Source organism: Bombina bombina, chromosome 4, assembly GCF_027579735.1.
Source record: "Bombina bombina isolate aBomBom1 chromosome 4, aBomBom1.pri, whole genome shotgun sequence".
Taxonomy (NCBI): domain Eukaryota; kingdom Metazoa; phylum Chordata; class Amphibia; order Anura; family Bombinatoridae; genus Bombina; species Bombina bombina.
The window spans coordinates 721,248,190-721,270,266 of record NC_069502.1 but is presented as its reverse complement, the minus strand read 5'-3'; the positions used below and the strand labels follow the sequence as shown (position 1 = coordinate 721,270,266).

Below are 22,077 nucleotides of genomic sequence, written 5' to 3'. Positions count from 1 at the left end.
AATGAAGAATATTCAGATTAAATGTAGTGATAAGGGTGGGAACATAGTTATCTGGCCAGACAATATGTATCGTGAAGAGGCATTTCGCCAATTAAACAATCCAACAAATTACAAACCACTATTGTGTAACCCTATGGATATGTTTTTGAACAGTTACAACAAACTAATTAAATCAGCTTTCACTAATGGCATAATTGACCAAAAGGAGTATAACTTTCTTGAAGTAAAATCACCCAAAATAGCCACACTTTATTTATTGCCTAAGGTCCATAAAAACATGTCAAAACCACCCGGGAGACCTATAGTCTCTGGGATTGGATCTTTGACCGAGAAGGCAAGTAAATATATAGATGCAAGGCTGAGATATATTGTGGAATCTCTTCCATCTTATACCAGGGACACCATGCACCTATTAAATAAAGTGAATGATCTGAAGCTTGATATGAATTCGTCGTTATTGGTTACTTGTGATGTAGAATCGCTCTACACAAGCATTAAGACCCAGTGGGGATGTAGAGCGATTTCTTATTACTTATCCAAAAACACCAATATAAGTCAAGAGGTGAAAGAGTTTCTGCTCAATTTGTTGGAATTTGTTTTGACACATAACTTTTTTGTTTTTGACGACAAGTTCTTCTTGCAAGTATGTGGTACGGCCATGGGCACGTCGTGTGCCCCTACATACGCGAATATATACCTGGGCTGGTGGGAGGAAACCGTGGTTTTCCACGAGGATCTTAAACATCTTACCCAACATGTATCCCACTGGTCCAGGTATATAGATGATATATTCTTTGTATGGGATGGACCTGAACACCTTTTGTCTGAATTCATCAGCAGTCTCAACAATAATCCCTTTGGATTACATCTCACATCTACTGTAGAAAAGTCTAAGGTTGAATTTTTAGACCTCTATATTGAGAAGGTCGATAACTCCATTGCAACAAATGCATATAGGAAACTTACATCTACCAACAATATCCTACATGCAAGCAGCTACCACCACCCCAATACTATTAAAGGGTTACCAATGGGGGAATATATTCGCCTAAGACGAAACTGCAGCACTATTGAGAAGTATAAAGAATCAGCTAGGGATCTGAGACAAAGATTACTAGAACGAGGCTATTCAAGAAAGATACTAGCTAAGGCATATAATAATGCATTGCTGAAAGATAGAAAGGAGTTACTCACTCCAAGATCAAGAGAAAGTAATAACCCTATCAGGTTCATAACGACATACTCACCCCAGAGTGATAAGATCACCAACATTCTGAAAACACACTGGCATGTTCTGACCCAGGATACATTATTGAAACCATTGTTAACAGATAGACCACTGGTGACTTATAGGAGAGCTAGCAACCTTAATGACAAGTTAGTAACTAGTCATTACGATAGGAATGCTAAAAGGGATCCTATACACAAAGGCTCAGTCGCATGTGGACACTGCAAAGTGTGCCAACATATGGTTAAAAAAGAATATACAATGGATAGGTTTGGTAAAAAATGGGCAATAAAAGAACATATTAATTGTCAAAGCACTAATGTGATTTATTGCATATCCTGCAGCTGTGATTTACTCTACGTTGGCATGACCACACGATGCCTGGGCACACGTATGACTGAACATCTTAGCAATATCAGGACAGCCCAGAAAGATATAGAAAAGAAGAAACAAATCACTAGTGTAGCCAAACATTTCCTAATGTCTCATAAGGGGAACACCAATGCAATGAAATGTTGGGGGCTTGAAAAACTTAAACCTGGGATAAGAGGTGGGGACACCGAGCAAAGATTGTTAAAAATGGAAACCAAATGGATTTTCAATCTGAACTCGGTTATACCCAATGGTATGAATGAATTTAACAATTATTGGGTGTATATCTAAATAATTTGTGAGCATTGAAACATAATCCATGAACTGAATTAACATAAATAGCCCACCGTGTACCCGTGATTTGACATCAGGGAGATTGATCACTGCCTTAGGTAGATAGGTAGATAATTATTCCCTGATGTTGTATTTAATGGCAAAAAGTGGTGGAAAGTCCTGTTCTGTAAATTGAAAATATGTACAAGTTTGGATTTGGAATCATTATTACGTACACAAACATAATGAGGACAAAACTATATACCACTAAACCAGCACCTTATAGTACCATAAAAAGCACCTTATAGTTATTTTGCGCTCCATAATAATCTAATTGTATATTTACTATAGCGTGTGTAAGTCTTCTAAAAATATTTTCCATACGATATTTGTACTTACTACGTTTACAGTATTTGAGCATAAATATATGTTATCACATCAGTGTAGAATCCTTTATGTTTCTAATAGCTTACATTATACTATTCAATTCAAAGTGCAGGCATTTCATGGATAAGCTCAATACCACTCGATATTCCTCCAATCACAACACTACTTTCGATAGGCGTGTGCCGAAAAACAAGCTGATTGGTTGTTGCGGAGGCGGAGGTCCCGGAAGTGTACCGGATTGGTAGAGAGCAATTGTTCTATGAATATTTAAGTCCTGCACTCCGAAGCCTCTGCTTACTCATTTTTCTAAAGAAAGTGTAACATTGAGAAAGGCGATATTAGAGCCGAAACGCGTTTGTTCCGCACTTTTGACTATAGGTCGACCACTCACTCCAGCCACCTGAAGCCGATGTATCCAGTTCTCGGCCAGGAAACAGAAGAGTGTTTGGCGGCCATATTTTAATTTTAGTTTAATACATGGTTGTGGGTAAATTAAAGGTTCTTAGGGATTAGTATCCCAGATTTTAAACATAAATAATAAAGTATGTATTTTATTATATTCTTTTGACCGATATGAGTGAGAGTGAGTGCTATAGTAACCCCTTAGCTGCCTAATTCTTTTTAGTCCTATAATGAAACTGTAATATAACATGTTTAATTATACATAGAATAGAAAAAAATAAAAAATTAACACAAACTTTATATATACTTTAATTAGTTTGCCTCCCTTTCCTGTAATTTAAAATTGTGTTTCTTCAGTTCTGAGAATTAGAGGTACACACTACAGACTTCACAAGCCTAAGCCTGTTAAATATCTGTCCCTAAATGGTTTTAGCAGAGACGATAAGATGATGATGGTGATTTTCCTAACAAATTGACAGTGGCAAATCTTGTATACTCCAGTAAACAAGTTCAGATTGGCTCCTTCGAAAAAGGAATTTGGTAGGGGGAATTTGGCTATTGAAAAACAAATGCATCAAATTGGGTAGCATTCATAAAATATTCATACTTATTGTGAGGGTTAAGGGTGTGTGTGGAACTCAAAATGAAGAAACAGATACAAAGAACAAATTAAAGTATTTCTGAAATCTTTACTGATTGAAAAATAAAAGAGCAGTAGATGGTGAAAACTGAAGATCATTGAAGAGACCTTATTGCAAATCATTAAAGCCTTTTAATAGAAACAAAGTCCATTAAACACTGGTGTTTGGTTAGAGTAGTAAAAGGTTAGAGTAACACTAATTTCTATTAGGTACAGCAGGCACAGTTGATCTGAGAAGGCTGTCACTGGTATGGTACAGACAAGTTTCTCAGCAGGCATAGGATGCCATATATGGTAGGACGTTCCATACCATCCTAATGGCACTAAAGTCCATTATGGATTCCATATTCAATATATAGAATAGTATCACAAGAAATTATAATAAACTACCACATAAAATCAATGTGATGATCTCATGTCTTAAATAAACCAAAATAACCTGATTGTGAATCACAGATTGTAAACATGATCATACCTTTTTCTACAGTGTCCTTAGTGGAATATATTTTTAACGCTTCTTTCAGTTGATTCCTTAATCTATAAAAAATGAGAGAGTATAAAATAAATGTGTTAATGTGTGAATAATATATAATTACTATTTAATATTAAAGTAATTGTAAACAGAAAAATAATAACATATTTTTGATGTGCTGAACGGATGCCCCGCCCACAACTTAGCTGATCGGTGCTCATGTATGAGAATCACCAAAAATTAATGAAAACTCCCTAAGTTCATATCAGTGAGTGTGAAACCCGAAGGGCACACAGGTAAGGACACATGTCATGGGTGGTCATCCCAGACCCCGCCGCAACTAAATTAAATGTTTAACCCCTAAACCAGCGCTCCCGGACCCTGCCGCAACAAAATTAAATGTTTAACCCCTAAACCGCCACTCCCGGACTCCGCCGCAACTAAATTAAATGTTTAACCCCTAAACCGCTGCTCCCGGACCCCGCCGCCACCTATATTAAACTTATTAACCCCTAAACCTAAGTCTAACACTAACACCCCCCTAACTTAAAGATTATTTAAATAAATCTAAATACATATTACAATTATTAACTAAATTATTCCTATTTAAAACTAAATACTTACCTGTAAACTAAACCCTAAAATAGCTATAATATAACTAATAATTATATTGTAGCTATTTTAGGATTTATTTTTATTTTACAGGCAACGTTGTATTTATTTTAAATAGGTACAATAGCTATTAAATAGTTCATAACTATTTAATAGCTACCTAGTTAAAATAACTACAAAATTACCTGTAAAATAAATCCTAACCTAAGTTACAAATACACCTAACACTACACTATCATTAAATTAATTTAAAAAATTAACTACTATTACCTAAAATTAAATACAATTAAATAAACTAAATTATAGTACAAAAACAAACACTAAATTACAGAAAATAATTTTTTTTTTACAAGAACCTTAAACTAATTACACCTAATCTAAGCCCCCTAATAAAATAAAAAAGCCCCCCCAAAATAATAAAATGCCCTACCCTATACTAAATTACAAAGTAAACAGCTCTTTTACCAGCCCTTAAAAGGGATTTTTGCGGGGCATTGCCCCAAAGTAATCAGCTCTTTTACCTGTAAAAAAAATACAACCCCCCCAACATTACAACCCACCACCCACACACCCCTACTCTAAAACCCACCCAAACCCCCCTTAAAAAAACCTAGCACTAACCCCCTGAAGATCCCCCTACCTTGAGCCGTGTTCACCCAGCCGGGCTGAATTCTTCATCCAAGCGGGGCAGAAGAGGTCCTCCATCTGGCCAAAGTCTTCATCCAAGCGGCGCCTTCTATCTTCAATCATCCGGAGCGGAGCCATCTTCCATCCAGCCGATGCAGATCCATCTTCTTCCAACGACGTCCTAACACCGAATGCCTGGTCCTTTAAATGACATCATCCAAGATGGCGTCCCTCGAATTCCGATTGGCTGATAGGATTTTATCAGCCAATAGGAATTAAAGTAGGAAAAATCTGATTGGTTGATGCTATCAGCCAATCGGATTGGATCAGCCAATAGAATGTGAGGTCCTTTTAAGGGCTGGTAAAAGAGCTGATTACTTTGTAATTTAGTATAGGGTAGGGCATTTTATTATTTTGGGGGGCTTTTTTATTTTATTAGGGGGTTAGATTAGGTGTAATTAGTTTAAAGTTATTGTAATTTGTTTTTATTTTCTGTAATTTATTGTTTGTTTTTGTACTATAGTTTAGTTTATTTAATTGTATTTAATTTTAGGTAATTGTAGTTAATTTTTTTTCATTAATTGAATGATAGTGTAGTGTTAGGTGTATTTGTAACTTAGGTTAGGATTTATTTTACAGGTAATTTTGTAGTTATTTTAACTAGGTAGCTATTAAATAGTTATTAACTATTTAATAGCTATTATATCTAATTAAAATAAATACAAAGTTACCTGTAAAATAAAAATAAATCCTAAAATAGCTACAATATAATTATTAGTTATATTGTAGCTATTTTAGGGTTTATTTTAAAGGTAAGTATTTAGTTTTAAATAGGAATAATTTAGTTAATAATTGTAATATGTATTTAGATTTATTTAAATAATCTTTAAGTTAGGGGGGTGTTAGTGTTAGACTTAGGTTTAGGGGTTAATAAGTTTAATATAGGTGGTGGCGGGGTCCGGGAGTGGCGGTTTTGGGGTTAAACATTTAATTTAGTTGCGGCGGGGTCCGGGATCCGCAGGATAGGGGTTAATAACTTTAATATAGGTGGCGGCGGTATAGGGGGCGGCAGATTAGGGGTTAATAGGTATAATGTAGGTGGCGGCGGGGTCCGGGAGCAGCGGTTTAGGGATTAATATATTTATTATAGTTGCGGCGGGGTCCAGGAGCGGCGGTTTAGGGGGTAATAACTTTATTTAGGTGGCGGCAGTGCAGGGGGGGCAGATTAGGTGTGTTTAGACTCGGGGTACATTTTAGGGTGTTAGGTGCAGACATCTCCCATAGAAATCAATGGGATATCGGGCAGCAGCGAACATGAGCTTTCGCTGCTGTCAGACTCCCATTGATTCTGATTGAAAACCAGGTACGCTGGGCCGGAATAGTGCCGAGCGTACCTGCTAGTTATTTGATAACTAGCAAAAGTAGTCAGATTGTGCCGAACTTGCATTCGGAACATCTGGAGTGACGTAAGAATCGATCTGTGTCGGACTGAGACCGGCGGATCGTAGCTTACGTCACTATATTCTACTTTTGCCGGTCTCTAGCCTTTGATAACTAAGGCGAATCAGCCTCGCCACAAATACGCTGCGGAATTCCAGCGTATTTGCGGTTGACGGCTTGATAACTAGAGGCCATAGTATGCAATTTTATGCGACTTTCTAATGTACTTCTAGTGTCATTTTTTTCTTCGTTCTCTTGGTATTTTTATTTGAAAAACAGGAATGTAATCTTAAAAGCCGGCCCATTTTTGGTTCAGAAACTGGATAGCACTTGCTGATTGGTTTGCTAAATGTAACCATATGAGAATTTTAGCCAAAGCTATAGCATAAACTATTCTGCCTATCTTCCTAAAATTTAACATGGATATTGAGCTTAATAGGTAATGCATTCCTGCATTATTTAATGAAAAAATGTGCATCAGGTATGGGCTATAAATCTTCAAAGTGGATTTTTATGTTGCTTGTTCATGCATGGTGAGTATGAACAGATGACATTTTTATATTGAATTCATTTTCATTACATGATCAAAATAACTTTGTGTATTGAATTTACATTTCATGATTATCTTGTGCTTCTATCAGTTTTGGAAGTTATGCTGCTTTTGTATTTCCCATTCAGTTCTAGAATATTCCAAATGCAAAGTTTTGGGTATTAGCCCTGTCTGACCAGACAAAGCAGAGGGGCCTATTTATCAAATGTCTTGCGGACCTGATCCGACAGTGCGGATCAGGTCCGCAAGACATCGCTAAATGCGTAGAGCAATACGCTCTCCGTATTCAGCATTGCACCAGCAGCTCACAAGAGATGCTGGTGCAATGCCGCCCCCTGCAGACTCGCGGCCATTGGGCCGCCAGCAGGGGGTGCTAATCAACCAGATCGTACTCGATCGGGTTGAATTCCGGCGATTCCTGTCCGCCTGCTCAGAGCAGGCGGACAGGGTTAGGAGCAGCGGTCTTTGTGACCGCTGCTCCATAACTTGTGTTTCTGGCGAGTCTGAAGACTCGCCAGAAACACGGGCTGTCAAGCTCCATTAGGAGCTTGATAGATAGGCCCACAAACTAGACTAACCAAGCAAGATTAAGAATAAGCCTAATTAGCATATACAGCCCGGAAAAATTGATTTATTTAACCTAGTCTAAGGCATTGTTTAAAGGTAATACACATAGAAAACATCTTTATCCAAAGTGCTTGGGAGCGGTAATGGTAAGGATTTCGGAATAGTTTGAAATTTAGAATATTTGTATCTGTAAAATTAGACAGCTTGGAGACGGGTGCCATTAAGTGTAAATAACCACTTATGTCATTTAGACAATATTTACATGTCATAATATAGCTTATACATGTACCCTAAAGGTAGCTTTCTATCATGTTTACTACTTTTGTATTCATAGTACCCTCAAAAAGATAGTACAGTACTATAATCAGAAAGGTAATAGTTGTTGTTTTTAAATTAATATAGACTAGTATTTGTATTTTAGAACGCAAAAAAAGAAACAGGCAGAGAAGATAGTGACTTACTGGTAGGAAAATATAGTATGTTTTGATAAAAAAAAAATTTTTAATTATTAATTAAAAAGTTTGGATTTCAGAATCATTTTGGAATTTGGAATTCCAGATTTGAGGATTTGTACCTGTAAAAATAAACTTTAAAACAATTTGTTAGAACGTCATTTTACCACTAATGACCAACTCTGGAAAGCACTGAAGACTGCAGGGAGTTCCAGAATGTTTATGGGTAACCTCTCCTCCTGAGGAGACCACACTTCCTGTGCTGTCCGAGACTCACAGAATGCACCCCAACCTAACAGTCTGGCATCTGTGCAAATCATTACCCACATTGGCCAAAGAAAAGAGCCCCCCTGAATCAAAGAATGATAATTCTGCCACCAGGTTAGAGACTGCCTTGTCCTGTCATCTAAAAGGGTCCTCTGAGACTGATCCTTGTGGTCTCCATTCTACTGATGCAGCATCTGCTATTTGGAGGGAATGAAGGTAAAGTCTTGCAAAATGAGCTTCATCTGAGGTAGCCACCATGAGACCCACAACTTCCATGCATAATGCACCAGAAGAGAAAGGTCTGCAAGACCTTGCTAAATGCGGAGAGCAATACGCTCTCCTTCCCTCCCACACATCCTACTGGCACTGAAGGAGATTGTTACAGACAGTGACACAGACCATGTCACTGTATGTAACAATATGACAATCTGTGCTCACTTGGCATAAATGGCACAATGTAAAACTGATTACTCCCTGATAGGGAAAACAGGGACAAAATAATAAAGTGCTGTCAATTAAGAACCAAAATAGGTTACATAACAAATAATGAAAACAAAGGGTTATATACATTTAAATTGAAACAAAGCTCTGATATAATCAGAGTATTTCACCACCTTTACCGATCCTGTGAGCTTCTCCCTACACATTGAGATGATTACTGCAGCACATAGGAAAGGATAATAACAGGAAGGCATTCTAAAAAGCAAGCTAGAGAGGTTAACCCTTAGTGTGCCTGAGCAATCGGTGAGCATTAAATCCGAGAAAGCCAACCACGTTAAATTTAAATAGACAGTAACCTTAATTAAACAGAAAATTAAAAAATGTCCAAATGGGCTAAAAACTGCTAATATAAGGTGTATAACTATGTCCCTGGACTATGCGAATCATGTGTACATGTTCCTATGACAGTGGGTGGGCTATATATAAACTTTATTAGTTTTATTTAAAAAGGGTTACACACAATAAAAACAGTTGCAGCAAGTAAAAGTGGTTTTCAAACTAATGTCGTGAAAATAGTGGATAGTTACAAATTTTTATCCTGAATTGATATCATGGATAGTAACTCCAACCTAAAGAGGATTTGTTGCAAACCTTAATGGTAAAGGTATGTTTATAATCTGATGTGGGCTAACATCCCTGCAAAATTGAGGCCAACATGTTAGGGGACACTAATCAGTCAAAGTGTGTACTCATAAATTGTATACCTCACTGAGTGTTATGTGGATACTAAAATAAATTGTACCCATATATACTCTATGATAGAGTACTGCAACAGTAGTAGTATGGCTAGGTATTAATACCTTGTAAGTTATGTGTAGTTTGCACTTATATATACAAATTACTTGTTAGTGTGCCCGTGGGTCACAATTAAAATATTAGTTGCTCCACAGATTAGAGGAATATCTCCACCGTCATTTGTACAGCTTAATATCTAGAATGGAGCATGTGTATATAAATAAAGCCATAGGAATTACCGTGTATTCAAACGTTAAGTTACAGTGTAACCAATGACTCGCAACTAGCTTTGTATCGGTTGCTATTGATTAATTATAAAGTTACATATCGTATACTTTTATTATATGATTTTCCGCAACCTCCAAAGGAGTGTAATACTTAGCGAGGAGGCTTATACAAATTACTTGTTAGTGTGCCCGTGGGTCACAGTTAGAATATTCATTGCTCCACAGATTAGAGGAATATCTCCGCCGTCATATGTAAAGCCCAATATCTGAAATGGAACGTATGTGTATAAATGAAACCCCAGGACTTACTGTGTATTCAAACGTTAAGTTACAGTGTAACCAATGACTCGCAACTAACTTTGTATCGGTTGCTATTGATTAATTAAAAAGTTACTTATCGTATACTTTTGTAATAAGATTTTTAGAAACCTACAAAGGAGTGTAATACTTAGTGCCCGTGGGCTTAACACTAAAGCTCGCCACCAGGCAGGTATGTGCAGGATATGTGATTTATTTATTACAGCAGTAACCTAAATCAGCTAGTTTCAGAAACTCCCGAACAGCAAGACTCGTATAGAGAGGCCTCTCACCCCCCACTATGAATTGTATACCCTTAGTATTAAACATGCAAATAAATAAGGAATGTCTATATGCCCTAAGGTCACACTTAGATTGTGCAGTGTTCCACAAGTTAAGGAATACAGAAGCCACTGTAAATTAAGCTCAACGTTTAACCTGTATATATGTAAATGAAACTTGTTTATATGGATTGTACTCAGTGCACTGCTGTGTATCTAAGCACTATACAGTACAGTTTACCCCAGGTTTGTCAAGTGTTGCCACTAAAAATACTTATTGTTAGTTGTTAAATATCTTATCATATGCTTGTAATTTGTACGGTGGGCAACCACCACAAAAGGTTAGTAAAGGAAATATGAGTAGCACAAAGCTTGCCCTAGGGCAGTAATAATCTGTGCTGAAATTACAGGTATGTGCTACATAAGTACCTTAAATTAGCTAGTATCGGATAAGCCCGAACCACAGATCTCCTAAGGAAATACCATTTTCCCCATAGTTGATTAATACATAAGAAATACCACTTAGACTAGTGCAAAATTAAAACTACAGAACACCCAACAATCCTGTCATTCCTCCCTTAACATGTTTCGCCTACTGGCTTTTGACAAATGGTGCCATTGCTCATCTCTCAAATTTTGCTTATAAAATACAAATTACTTGCCCCTCAGCACCTTCGTTCACTGCCATTACCTCAGCTGTGGAAACTTACTTCCAGTAACAGAAAAATAGAAACATAGATTTTGACGGCAGATAAAAACCATAGGCTCAACAAGTCTTCCCAAAATGTCCTAAATGTGCCAACATATCTAGTTCGTAGGATAGCCTTATGCTTATCCCAGGCATTCTTAAAGGGATACTAAAACCAAATTTTTTTTTTTTTTATGTTTCAGATAGAGCATGCCATTTTAAGCAACTTTCTAATTTACTCCTATTATCATTTTTTCTTCGTTCTCTTGGTATCTCTATTTGGAAAGCAAAAATGAAGGTTTAACCCCTTAATGACCACAATGTACCCTGTATGTCACTGGTCGTTAAGGGTTTTTTCAGGACATAATAGCACAAGTCTAGCAAGAACACGCTATTAATACCCTCCCTCCAGCAGGCTTTGTGGAATAGAGCAGTCTCAACGCTGGTGGCAAGACCGCGCTATAAAACAATCAAGTCCCAAAAAAAGGCCAGTGACATACAGGGTACGTCGCTGGTCCTTAAGTGCTTGCTAATTGGTGGTTACATCGAGCCACCAATCAACAAGCCCTACGCAGGTGCTGAACCAAAGATGGGCCGTCTCGTAAGCTTACATTCCTGCTTTTTCAAATAAAGATACCAAGAGAACGAAGAAAAAATGATAATAAGAGTAAATTAGAAAGTTGTTTAAAATTGCATGCTCTATCTGAATCATGAAAGTAAAAAAATCTGTTTAGTGTCCCTTTAAAGTCAAATAGATGAGCCCATCCCAGTATTGCAAGCATGACGCAAATAATCTATCGCTATTAACAGCATTTAACAACCGAAGGGATTGGAGGATAAAAACACATTTAACCTGAGGAGGTTAAAAGGACATAAAACAACAATTTTCATTCATGAATCAGACAGAACATACAATTTTAAACAACTTTCTACTTTAGATCTATTATAAATTTTCTTTATTTTCTTGTTATTCTTTGTTAGAAAGCAGGAAGTAACGCTCAGAAGCATGCACGTCTCTTCAGTACTATTTGGTAGCAGGTATGCAAGGATGTTATACATTAGAAAGAGCACTAGATGGCAGCACTATTTCCTGTCATGTAGTGCTTTAGACATGTGCACGCTACCCTATCTAGATATCTCTTCAATAAAGAACAACATGAGAATGAAGCTAATCTGACAATAGAAGTAAACTAGAACGTTTTATAAAATGGTATGCTCTATCTGAATAATGAAAGAAAAATGTTGTCTTTTTTCATGTCCCTTTAAGGATCAGCAAACTGTAGATCAGGGGCCCCATTACATATGCAGTGTCGCCCGCAAAATCCGGCAACGCCGGATTTTGCGCGGGTTTGGTATCCTATATACAGCGCCACATATAAATGCGGCACGTATATTTCACCCGTCGCACGCAATTTTTACTCCCACTGTCGCAAATCGGTATCCAATATTCAGCGCAAGGACTTACGTTACGTTACACAGCCGTAGCAGGCCTTGCCCTGAGTATGGGAGCATTGCAAAATTAAACTTATACCTAAAGCATGCGCAATGTCTATCCACCTGTCAACCGCAATGCCCCACCACAATAACTAATAAAGTGTATTAACCCCTATATCCGCCATCAAACCCACACCGCAAGTTACTAAATTATTAACCCCTAAATCCACCAACCCCAACATCGCAAACTACCTATTAAAACTATTAACCCCTAATCCGCCATTAACCCACAACGCAATAAACCTATTAAAGTATTAACCCCTATACCACCAAAGCCCACAACACAATAAACCTATTAAAGTATTAACCCCTAAACCGCCAAAGCCCACAACGCAATAAACCTATTAAAACTATTAACCCCTAAACCGCCAAAGCCCACAACGCAATAAACCTATCCCCCCCTAACCTAACACCCCCTAAATGAACCCAAATTTCCTAATTTACAAAATACTAAAGTTACTATTAAAATAAAAAAAAAACTAACACTACTTTAAAAATACAAATAAACTAAGTATAAATTAAAGGGACAGTCAAATAAAAATTCTGGAGTAGACTATCCCTTTAAGCTACAATTACAGAAAATATAAAAAATCTAAGATTACAGAAAATAAAAAACGAAAATTACCAAATTGTACAAAAATTATACCTTATACCTATGAAAATAAAAAAGCGCCCCCAAACCCCCCCTACTCTTATAAACTACCAGTAGCCCTTAAAAGGGCTTTTTGCAGGGCATTGCCCCAAGATAATCAGCTCTTTTACAAGAAAATACACAGACCCCCCAACAGTAAAACCCCCCACCCACCAAACCCCCCAAATAAAATAACGTAACACTAAAAACCCTAAACTACCCATTGCCCTGAAAAGGGCATTTGTTGGGCATTGCCCTTAAAAGGGCATTCAGCTCTTTTACTGCCCACCCTATCTAAATAAAATTAAAAAAAACAAAAACCCCTTAAAAAACCCTAAGTCTAAGCCCCAGGTTGCTACTTACCGTTCCTGAAGTCCGGCGGAGAAGGTCCTGTTCTAGGCAGTGAAGTCTGCCTGGAACAGCCACAACCTCTTCTTTTTTCTTCCTGGAACATCATTTGCGGAGCGGAGCTGAATACTGCATAGCTGAAGACCGGCGACTCTGGAACTGAAGACTGCAGAGCCATGGAGCGTGGAGGATCCTCTTTGTACAATCTTTGCCGCATACTGGATAGAGAATTCAAGGGACGGGATTAGAAATGGCGTCCCTTGAATTCCTATTGGCTGATTTGATTTTTCAAATTCAAATCAGCCAATAGGATGAAAGCTATTCAAATCCTATTGGCTGTTCAAATCAGCCAATAGGATGAGAGCTACTGACATTCTATTAGCTGTTCCAAACAGCCAATAGAATGTGAGCTCAATCCTATTGGCTGATTGGATCAGCCAATAGGATTCAAGCTCAATCCTATTGGCTGATTGCATTTATCAGCCAATCGGAATTCAAGGGACGCCATCTTGGATGACGTCATTTAAAGGAAACTTCATTCTTTAAGAGCCATCGAAAGAAGAGGATGCTCCGTGCCGGATGTCTTGAATATGGAGCCGGAAGGATAAAGATAGAAGATGCCGTCTGGATGAAGACTTCTACCCGCCTGGAGGACGACTTCTTGCCGCTTGGATGAAGACTTCTCCCGGCTGGATGAGGATGGAAGTTGATCTTCAGGGGTTAGTTTTAGTTTCTTTTTAAGGGTTTATTGGGTAGGTTTTATTTTTAGATTAGGGACTTTGGGCAACGTAAAAGAGCTAAATGCCCTTTTAAGGGCAATGCCTATCCAAATGCCCTCTTCAGGGCAATGGGGAGCTTACATTTTTTAGGTAGGTTTTTTTTGGGGGGGGTTGGTTGTGTGGGTGGTGGGTTTTACTGTTGGGGGGTTGTTTGTATTATTTTTTTTACAGGTAAAAGAGCTGATTTCTTTGGGGCAATGCCCCGCAAAAGGCCTTTTTAAGGGCCATTGGCAGTTTAGTGTAGGCTAGGGGGTTTTTTATTCCGGGGGGGGGGCGTTTTTATTTTGATAGGGCTATTAGATTAGGTGTAATTAGTTTAAATATTTGATAATTTCTTTTTTATTTTTTGTAATTTAGTGTTTATTATTTTTTGTAATTTAGATAACTGTATTTTGTTAATTTAATTTATTTAATTTTAGTGTAATGTTAGGTTTTAGTGTAAGACAGGTTAGGTTTTATTTTACAGGTAACTTTATATTTATTTTAACTAGGGAGCTAGTAAATAGTTAATAACTATTTACTAACTAGTCTACCTAGTTAACATAAATACAAACTTAGCTGTGAAATAAAAATAAAACCTAAGATAGCTACAATGTAACTATTAGTTATATTGTAGCTAGCTTAGGGTTTATTTTACAGGTAAGTATTTAGTCTTAAATAGGAATTATTTAAGTAATAATAGTAATTTGTATTTAGATTTATTTTAATTATATTAAAGTTAGGGGTGTTAGGGTTAGACTTAGGGTTAGGTTTAGGGGTTAATATATTTATTTATTGTTATTGATGTGGGAGACCAGAGGTTTAGGGGTTAATAGCTTTAGTATAGTGGCGGGGGCAGCAGATTAGGGGTTAATAAGTGTAGGTAGGTGGCAGCGACATTGGGGGGGGGGGGCAGATTAGGGGTTAATAAGTGTAATGTAGGTGTCGGCGCTGTCAGGGGCAGCAAATTAGGGGTGTTAAGACTCAGGGTTTATGTTAGGGTGTCAGGTTTAAACCTACATTTTCTTTCCCCATAGGTATCAATAGGGCTGCGTTACGGAGCTTTACGCTCCGCTATTGCAGGTGTTAGGCTTTTTTTTTAGCCCGCTCTCCCCATTGATGTCTATGGGGAAATCGTGCACGAGTACGTAAAACCAGCTCAAAGCAGCGCTGGTATTTGTGTGCGGTATGGAGCTCAACGCTGCCATATTGCCCGCAAATGCAGGTTTTTGGAAAACCTGTAATAGCAACGATATTAAAGGTGAGCAGTGGAAATAACTTGCAAGTTATTACCGAGCAAAACTCGTAATCTGGCCGTTAGTTATTACTTGCGGTGTGGGTTTGATGACAGATATAGGGGTTCATAGTTTAATTAGGCTTATTGCGTTGTGGGTGTTTTTTATGTGTCAGGCTTATTTTTGGGAGGCGTGTTAGACTTTTATTTTCTTTACTTTTCTTAGGCACCGGCTGTTTCTAAAGTGCCGTAAGTCACTGGCGACTCCAGAAATTTGTATTTAAGATCATTTCTGGACATCGCTAGTTTATCCGACTTACTGCACTTTATGAACTGCCGGCGCTGTATATGTAATAGCCCAATGTGCATGGTGAAATTACGGGTGCGCGGGTTGCAGCGCTTGCACTGAAGCCTGCGCCATATATGTAATCGCGCCCCAGGAGATTTGTGAATGAATCCACATTTCACCTGGAAGGCCTGTGATATTTAATACTGAGAAAAGATCCTTCACTGTCTGACTGAAATCTCCTTGTCTACCCCTCTGTCTGACAATGCACTGTGAGTAGGTAATGGAACTCAGCTCAATTCGAGAACCCCTCTCAACAACAACTAGATCAGCACTTAAAACTTTCACCTCACTTCATCAAGCCAGCAAAATAAATTACTGAGGATTCAGGGGATTTAAAGCTTGTATAGGACTTTGATAAATTGCAAACTTGTTGCTATGGCAGACATGGGTTAAAGTAAAGGGACATAAAACAGGTTGAGATCTGTGCATATGTTAAAAGGGCTAATAAATTAAAAATAGTTTGCATTAAAAAAATTGTTTAAAAATTGCAGGCAAGTATTTTAAAATAATTTTTAAAAATAAGCAAAATAAATTACATAGCTTATCTGCCTGGAGCAGCCAACTCCACCCCTCGTATCAGTGTTTAGACACAGGCATTGTATTTCTACTGAGTTCACTGCTTCTAGGCATGCTCCAGCAGATAATCCCTGTTCACTTTTGCATTCTACCAAAAGAACAATAGATAAAGAAATTTATGCTTACCTGATAAATTGATTTCTTCTACGATACGACGAGTCCACGGATTTCATCCTTACTTGTGGGATATTATCCTTCTGCTAACAGGAAGTGGCAAAGAGCACCGCAGCAGAGCTGTGTATATAGCCCCTCCACCACCAGTCATTCGACTGAAGGTTATAGGAAGAGAAAGGAAAAGCTAAAAGGTGCAGAGGTGACTGAAGTTATAAAAAATAAAAAACATTATCTGTCTAAAATTGACAGGGAGGGCCGTGGACTTGTCGTATCGTAGAATAAATCAATTTATCAGGTAAGCATAAATTTCCTTTTCTTCTACAAGATACGACGAGTCCACCTATTTCATCCTTACTTGTGGGATACAATACCAAAGCAACAGGACACGGATGAAAGGGAGGGACAAGACAGAGACCTAAACGGAAGGCACCGCTGCTTGAAGAACTTTCCTCCCCAAAACAGCCTCAGAAGAAACAAAAGTATCAAATTTGTAAAAATTGGAAAAAATATGAAGGGACGACCAAGTCGCAAGCCTTACAAATCTGTTCAACAGATGCATCGTTTTTAAAAGCCCATGTGGAAGCCACAGCCCTAGTAGAATGAGACGTAATTCTTTCAGAAGGCTGCTGTCCAGCAGTCTCATACGCCAGGCGGATGATACTTCTCAGCCAAAAAGAAAGAGAGGTAGCCATAGCTTTCTGACCCCTATGCTTTCCAGAATAAACAATGAACAATGAAGATGATTGACGGAAATCCTTAGTTGCCTGTAAGTAAAACTTCAAGGCACGCACCACGTCCAAGTTATGTAACAGATGCTCCTTCTTGGAAGAAGGATTAGGACACAATGAAGGAACAATAATTTCCTGATTAATATTCTTATTCGAAACAACCTTAGGAAGAAAACCAGGTTTGGTACATAAAATCACCTTATCAGAATGAAATATGAGATAAGGCGAATCACACTGCAATGCTGAAAGCTCAGAAACTCTTCGAGCAGAAGAAATAGCAACCAAAAACAGAACTTTCCAAGATAATAATTTTATATCTATGGAATGTAAAGGTTCAAACGGAAGCCCTTGAAGAACTCTAAGAACTAAATTCAAACTCCAGGGAGGCGTAACTGGTCTAAATACAGGCTTAATTCTGGTTAGAGCCTGACAAAAAGACTGAACATCTGGCACATCTGCCAAACATTTGTGAAACAAAATTGACAATGCAGAGATTTCTCCCTTTAAGGAACTATGCTGATAAGCCTTTCTCCAATCCTTCTTAGAGAAAATACAGAATCCTAAGAATCCTAAATTTACTCCATGAGTAGCCCTTGGATTCACACCAATAAAGATATTTACGCCATATCTTATGATAGATTTTTCTAGTGACAGGCTTTCTAGCCTGTATCAAAGTACTATCACCCACGAGGGTCTGCGGAAGCAAGTCCCCTGGGACAGATGATCCAGCGACAACCACCAAAGATGTGAGTCTCTGGTTTCTTGATCTAGATTTATCTGAGGAGATAAATCCGCATAATCCCCATTCCACTGTCCGAGCATGCACAGCTGCAGTGGTCTGAGATGAAAGCAAGCAAACGGAATGATGTCCATTGCTGCTACCATTAATCCGATTACCTCCATACACTGAGCCACTGATGGCTGAGGAATGGACTGAAGTGCTCGGCAAGAATTTAGAATCTTTGATTTTCTGACCTCCGTCAGAAATATTTTCATGGCTACCGAGTCTATCAGAGTTCCCAAGAAAGGAACCCTTGTCTGTGGAACAAGTGAACTTTTCTCTATGTTCACCTTCCAGCCGTGAGTTCTCAGAAAAGACAGCACTGTGTCCGTGTGAGATTTTGTCAGATGATATGTTGACACCTGGATCAGAATATCGTCCATATACGGCACCACTGCTATACCTCACGGTCTTAGAACAACCAAAAGAGACCCTAGAACCTTTGTGAAGATTCTGGGTGCTGTGGCTAACCCGAAGGGAAGAGCCACGAACTGATAATGTTTGTCCAAGAAGGCAAACCTTAGAAACTGATGATGATCCTTGTGGATAGGAATATGAAGGTAAGCATCCTTCAAGTCCACGGTAGTCATATACATTGGTAAAATTGTTTGTATTGTCTCCATCATGAATGATGGAACTCTTAGAAATCTGTTTAGACACTTGAGGTCTAAGATGGGTCTGCCTGTTCCCTCTTTTTTGGGAACCACAAATAGGTTTGAGTAAAACCCCTGTCCCTGTTCCAATTTTGGAACTGGACAAATTACTCCCATGGTAAAAAGGTCTTTTACACAGCATAAGAACGCCTCTCTTTTTATCTGGTTTGCAGATAATTTTGAAAGATGAAATCTCCCTCTTGGGAGAAAATCCTTGAATTCCAATTGATAACCGTGGGTCACTATTTCTAGTGCCCAGGGGTCCTGAACATCTCTTGCCCAAGCCTGGGCAAAGAAAGAGAGTCTGCCCCCTACTAGATCCGGTCCCGGAACGGGGGCCACCCCTTCATGCTGTCTTAGGAGCAGCAGCAGGCTTTTTGGATTGTTTACCTTTATTCCAGTTCTGGTTGGGTCTCCAGACTGACTTAGATTGGGCAAAATTCCCTTCCTGCTTCGTTTTAACAGACTTATCCTGAGGTAGGGCATGGCCTTTACCTCCTGTTATGTCAGAAAGGGTCTTACCTTTAAAAGGACTAGCTAAAAGCTTAGTTTTTGATGAGACATCAGCAGACCAAGATTTGAGCCACAATGCTCTACGTGCTAGAATAGCAAATCCTGCATTCTTTGCCGCTAATTTAGCAATTTGAAAAGCGGCATTAGTAATAAAAGAATTAGCTAGCTTGAGAGCCTTAATTTTATCTAAGATGTCATCTAATGGTGTCTCAACCTTAAGAGACTCTTCGAGAGCCTCAAACCAAAAGGCTGCTGCAGTAGTTACTGGAACAATGCAAGCCGTAGGTTGTAAAAGAAACCCTTGATTAATAAATAATTTCTTTAGTAAACCCTCTAATTTCTTATCCATAGGGTCTTAAGCACAACTGTCCTCAATGGGTATAGTTGTACGCTTAGCTAGGGTAGATATAGCTCCCTCTACCTTAGGGACCGTTTGCCATGAGTCCCGAATGGTGTCTGATATAGGAAACATTTTCTTAAAATTAGGAGGGGTAGAAAACGGTATACCTGGTCTATCCCATTCCTTTCTTATAATTTCCGAAATTCTCTTAGGAACCGGAAAAACATCAGTGTAAGTAGGTACTTCTAGATATTTATCCATTTTACACAATTTCTCTGGAGGAATTACAATAGGGTCACAATCATCCAGAGTTGCTAAAACCTCCCTAAGCAACAGACGGAGGTGTTCAAGCTTAAATTTAAAGGACATAGCGTCCGACTCTGTCTGAGGTAAAACATTCCCTGAATCTGAAATTTCACCCTCAGGCAGTAATTCCCTGACCCCCAACTCAGAACACTGTGAGGGTACATCGGAAATAGCTAATAAAGCATCAGAGGATTCAGTATTTACATTAATACCTGACCTACTGTGTTTACCCTGCAACACTGGTAATTTAGATAATACCTCTGTAAGGGTAGTTGATATAACTGCAGCCATCTCCTGCAGAGTAAAAGAGTTAGACGCACTAGGAGTACTTGGCGTCGCTTGTGTGGGCGTTAAAGCTTGTGACACTTGGGGAGAATTGGATGGCATATCCTGATTCTCTTCAGACTGAGAATCATCCTTAGGCACACTTTCTTGACCTAATATATGGTCTTTACAATGTAAGGCTCTTTCAGTACAAGAGTTACACAATGTTAGAGGGGATTGCACAATAGCTTCTAAACACATAGAACAATGAGATTCAGATTCCTCAATGTCAGACATGTTGAACAGACTAGTAATAACCACAAAAGTCGTTTAAACACTTATTTATGGCTTAAAATAAACTTTTGAAAAAACGTGTACTGCGCCTTTAAGAAAAGAAAAAGTGAACAATTTTTCCAAAATGCACAAATAACGTTAAATTACTCTCAATTTAACCCTAAAATCGTTGATTCATCCAAAAATTACTGCACCCAGAAGTAAGGGCAGAAATAAGGCTCTTAAAGTACTTTAAAACAACAATTTGTCATTTACAGTCAAAAATACCCTCTGCACCTTGCCACAGCTCTTCTGTGGCGCCTACCTGCCCCCAGGGTACTTCGAAACAACTTTCCAACACTCCAGAACAGCTTGCACAGCCAGGAGCCACCGGAGTTACTGCTTGCTGCTGCCTAGCCTGGATGAAGTGCGCATCTGAGCGCGCGAAAATAAGCCCCGCCCCTTAAGGTCAATGCCGGAGTAGGACCAAACATAACTGCATGGAAAAGCGGTTTTTACACCTAAGTGATGCAACACAAAATAACCCCTCAAATACACCATCAAACAAATGGATGTTAATGCCAAAAATAAAAACGTAAAATATTGTTTTTCTTGTCTCTCCCATGTCACAATGCCCATATAAAGTCAACCATGATAAATAAAAGCTAGGGACTCCAGTAATACCCCTCTTGTAAATTAGGATTACTGCTTACCCCATTCCCATACAGGGAAATGACTGCCAGCCAGTTCTGATATACCAAGTCTCCTCAGAATAAAAAGGCTGCACATACCTCAATGCTGCTTGTAGCATGAAACCGGTCTCCACCCTGAAGATGTCTCATGGTTACCTTCAGAAGTCTTGTGGGAACCAGCATGGATCTTAGTTACAACTGCCAAGATCATCAACCTCAGGGCACAAATCTTCTTTCATATCCCCCTGAGGAAAATAGTACTCACCGGTACCATTTAAAATAAAAAACTTCTTGATTGAAGAAACTAAAACTAACACCATGTCTTCCTAGTATAACACAGGCAAAGAGAATGACTGGTGGTGGAGGGGAAGGGAGGAGCTATATATACAGCTCTGCTGTGGTGCTCTTTGCCGCTTCCTGTTAGCAGGAGGATAATATCCCACAAGTAAAGATGAAATCAGTGGACTCGTCGTATCGTAGAAGAAATAGATACAGCCATAAAAGGAATTATGTGGGGGGAGTTAGAGCTTTACAATTCAGAAACTAAAAGAAAGGGTTAATTGTGAGGCACTGCAGTATAAATTTGCAGGTGAAGTAATTAATGTACATATTATTATATTTTGTCTCTATTCCAACTTGTTTTATGTCCCTTTAAGGAAAAATACACATTTGATCTATGTGTTTAGGAGACGTGTATTCTTATTGATCCATTTTCAGTCATTATGCTCAAGAATCTGTTAACAATCTGGAAAAAGATTGAAAAAGAACTTTTCTGGGAGAAAAAAATGAAAAGCATTGATTTTTTAAGCCGATCCCTTGGCAATTGTTTCCATGGATGAAACCCTTTTGTTGAAGCAAAAAGATACTTTTGTTGAAGTGAAAAAAATAAATAAAAAAATACGTGTGTAGATTGTAAATTCCCATAGAAATAGGGCCCTTAATTCCTCCTGTATGTGTTTGTAAAATTTTGGCTCGTCTCTTACAAGTTTTATAAGATTGTTTTAT

The 22,077-nt window shown here is 38.4% G+C and overlaps 1 protein-coding gene across 1 annotated transcript in view; it reads right to left on the bottom strand.

Annotated features, from left to right (window-relative positions):
• Positions 1-22,077, bottom strand: part of C4H6orf118 (chromosome 4 C6orf118 homolog) — a 113,258-nt gene that overhangs the window by 53,662 nt on the left and 37,519 nt on the right. The window contains exon 5 of the mRNA XM_053709163.1: positions 3,778-3,839. Coding sequence (XP_053565138.1) covers positions 3,778-3,839 — 62 coding nt within the window. The remainder of the gene's footprint in view (positions 1-3,777; positions 3,840-22,077) is intronic.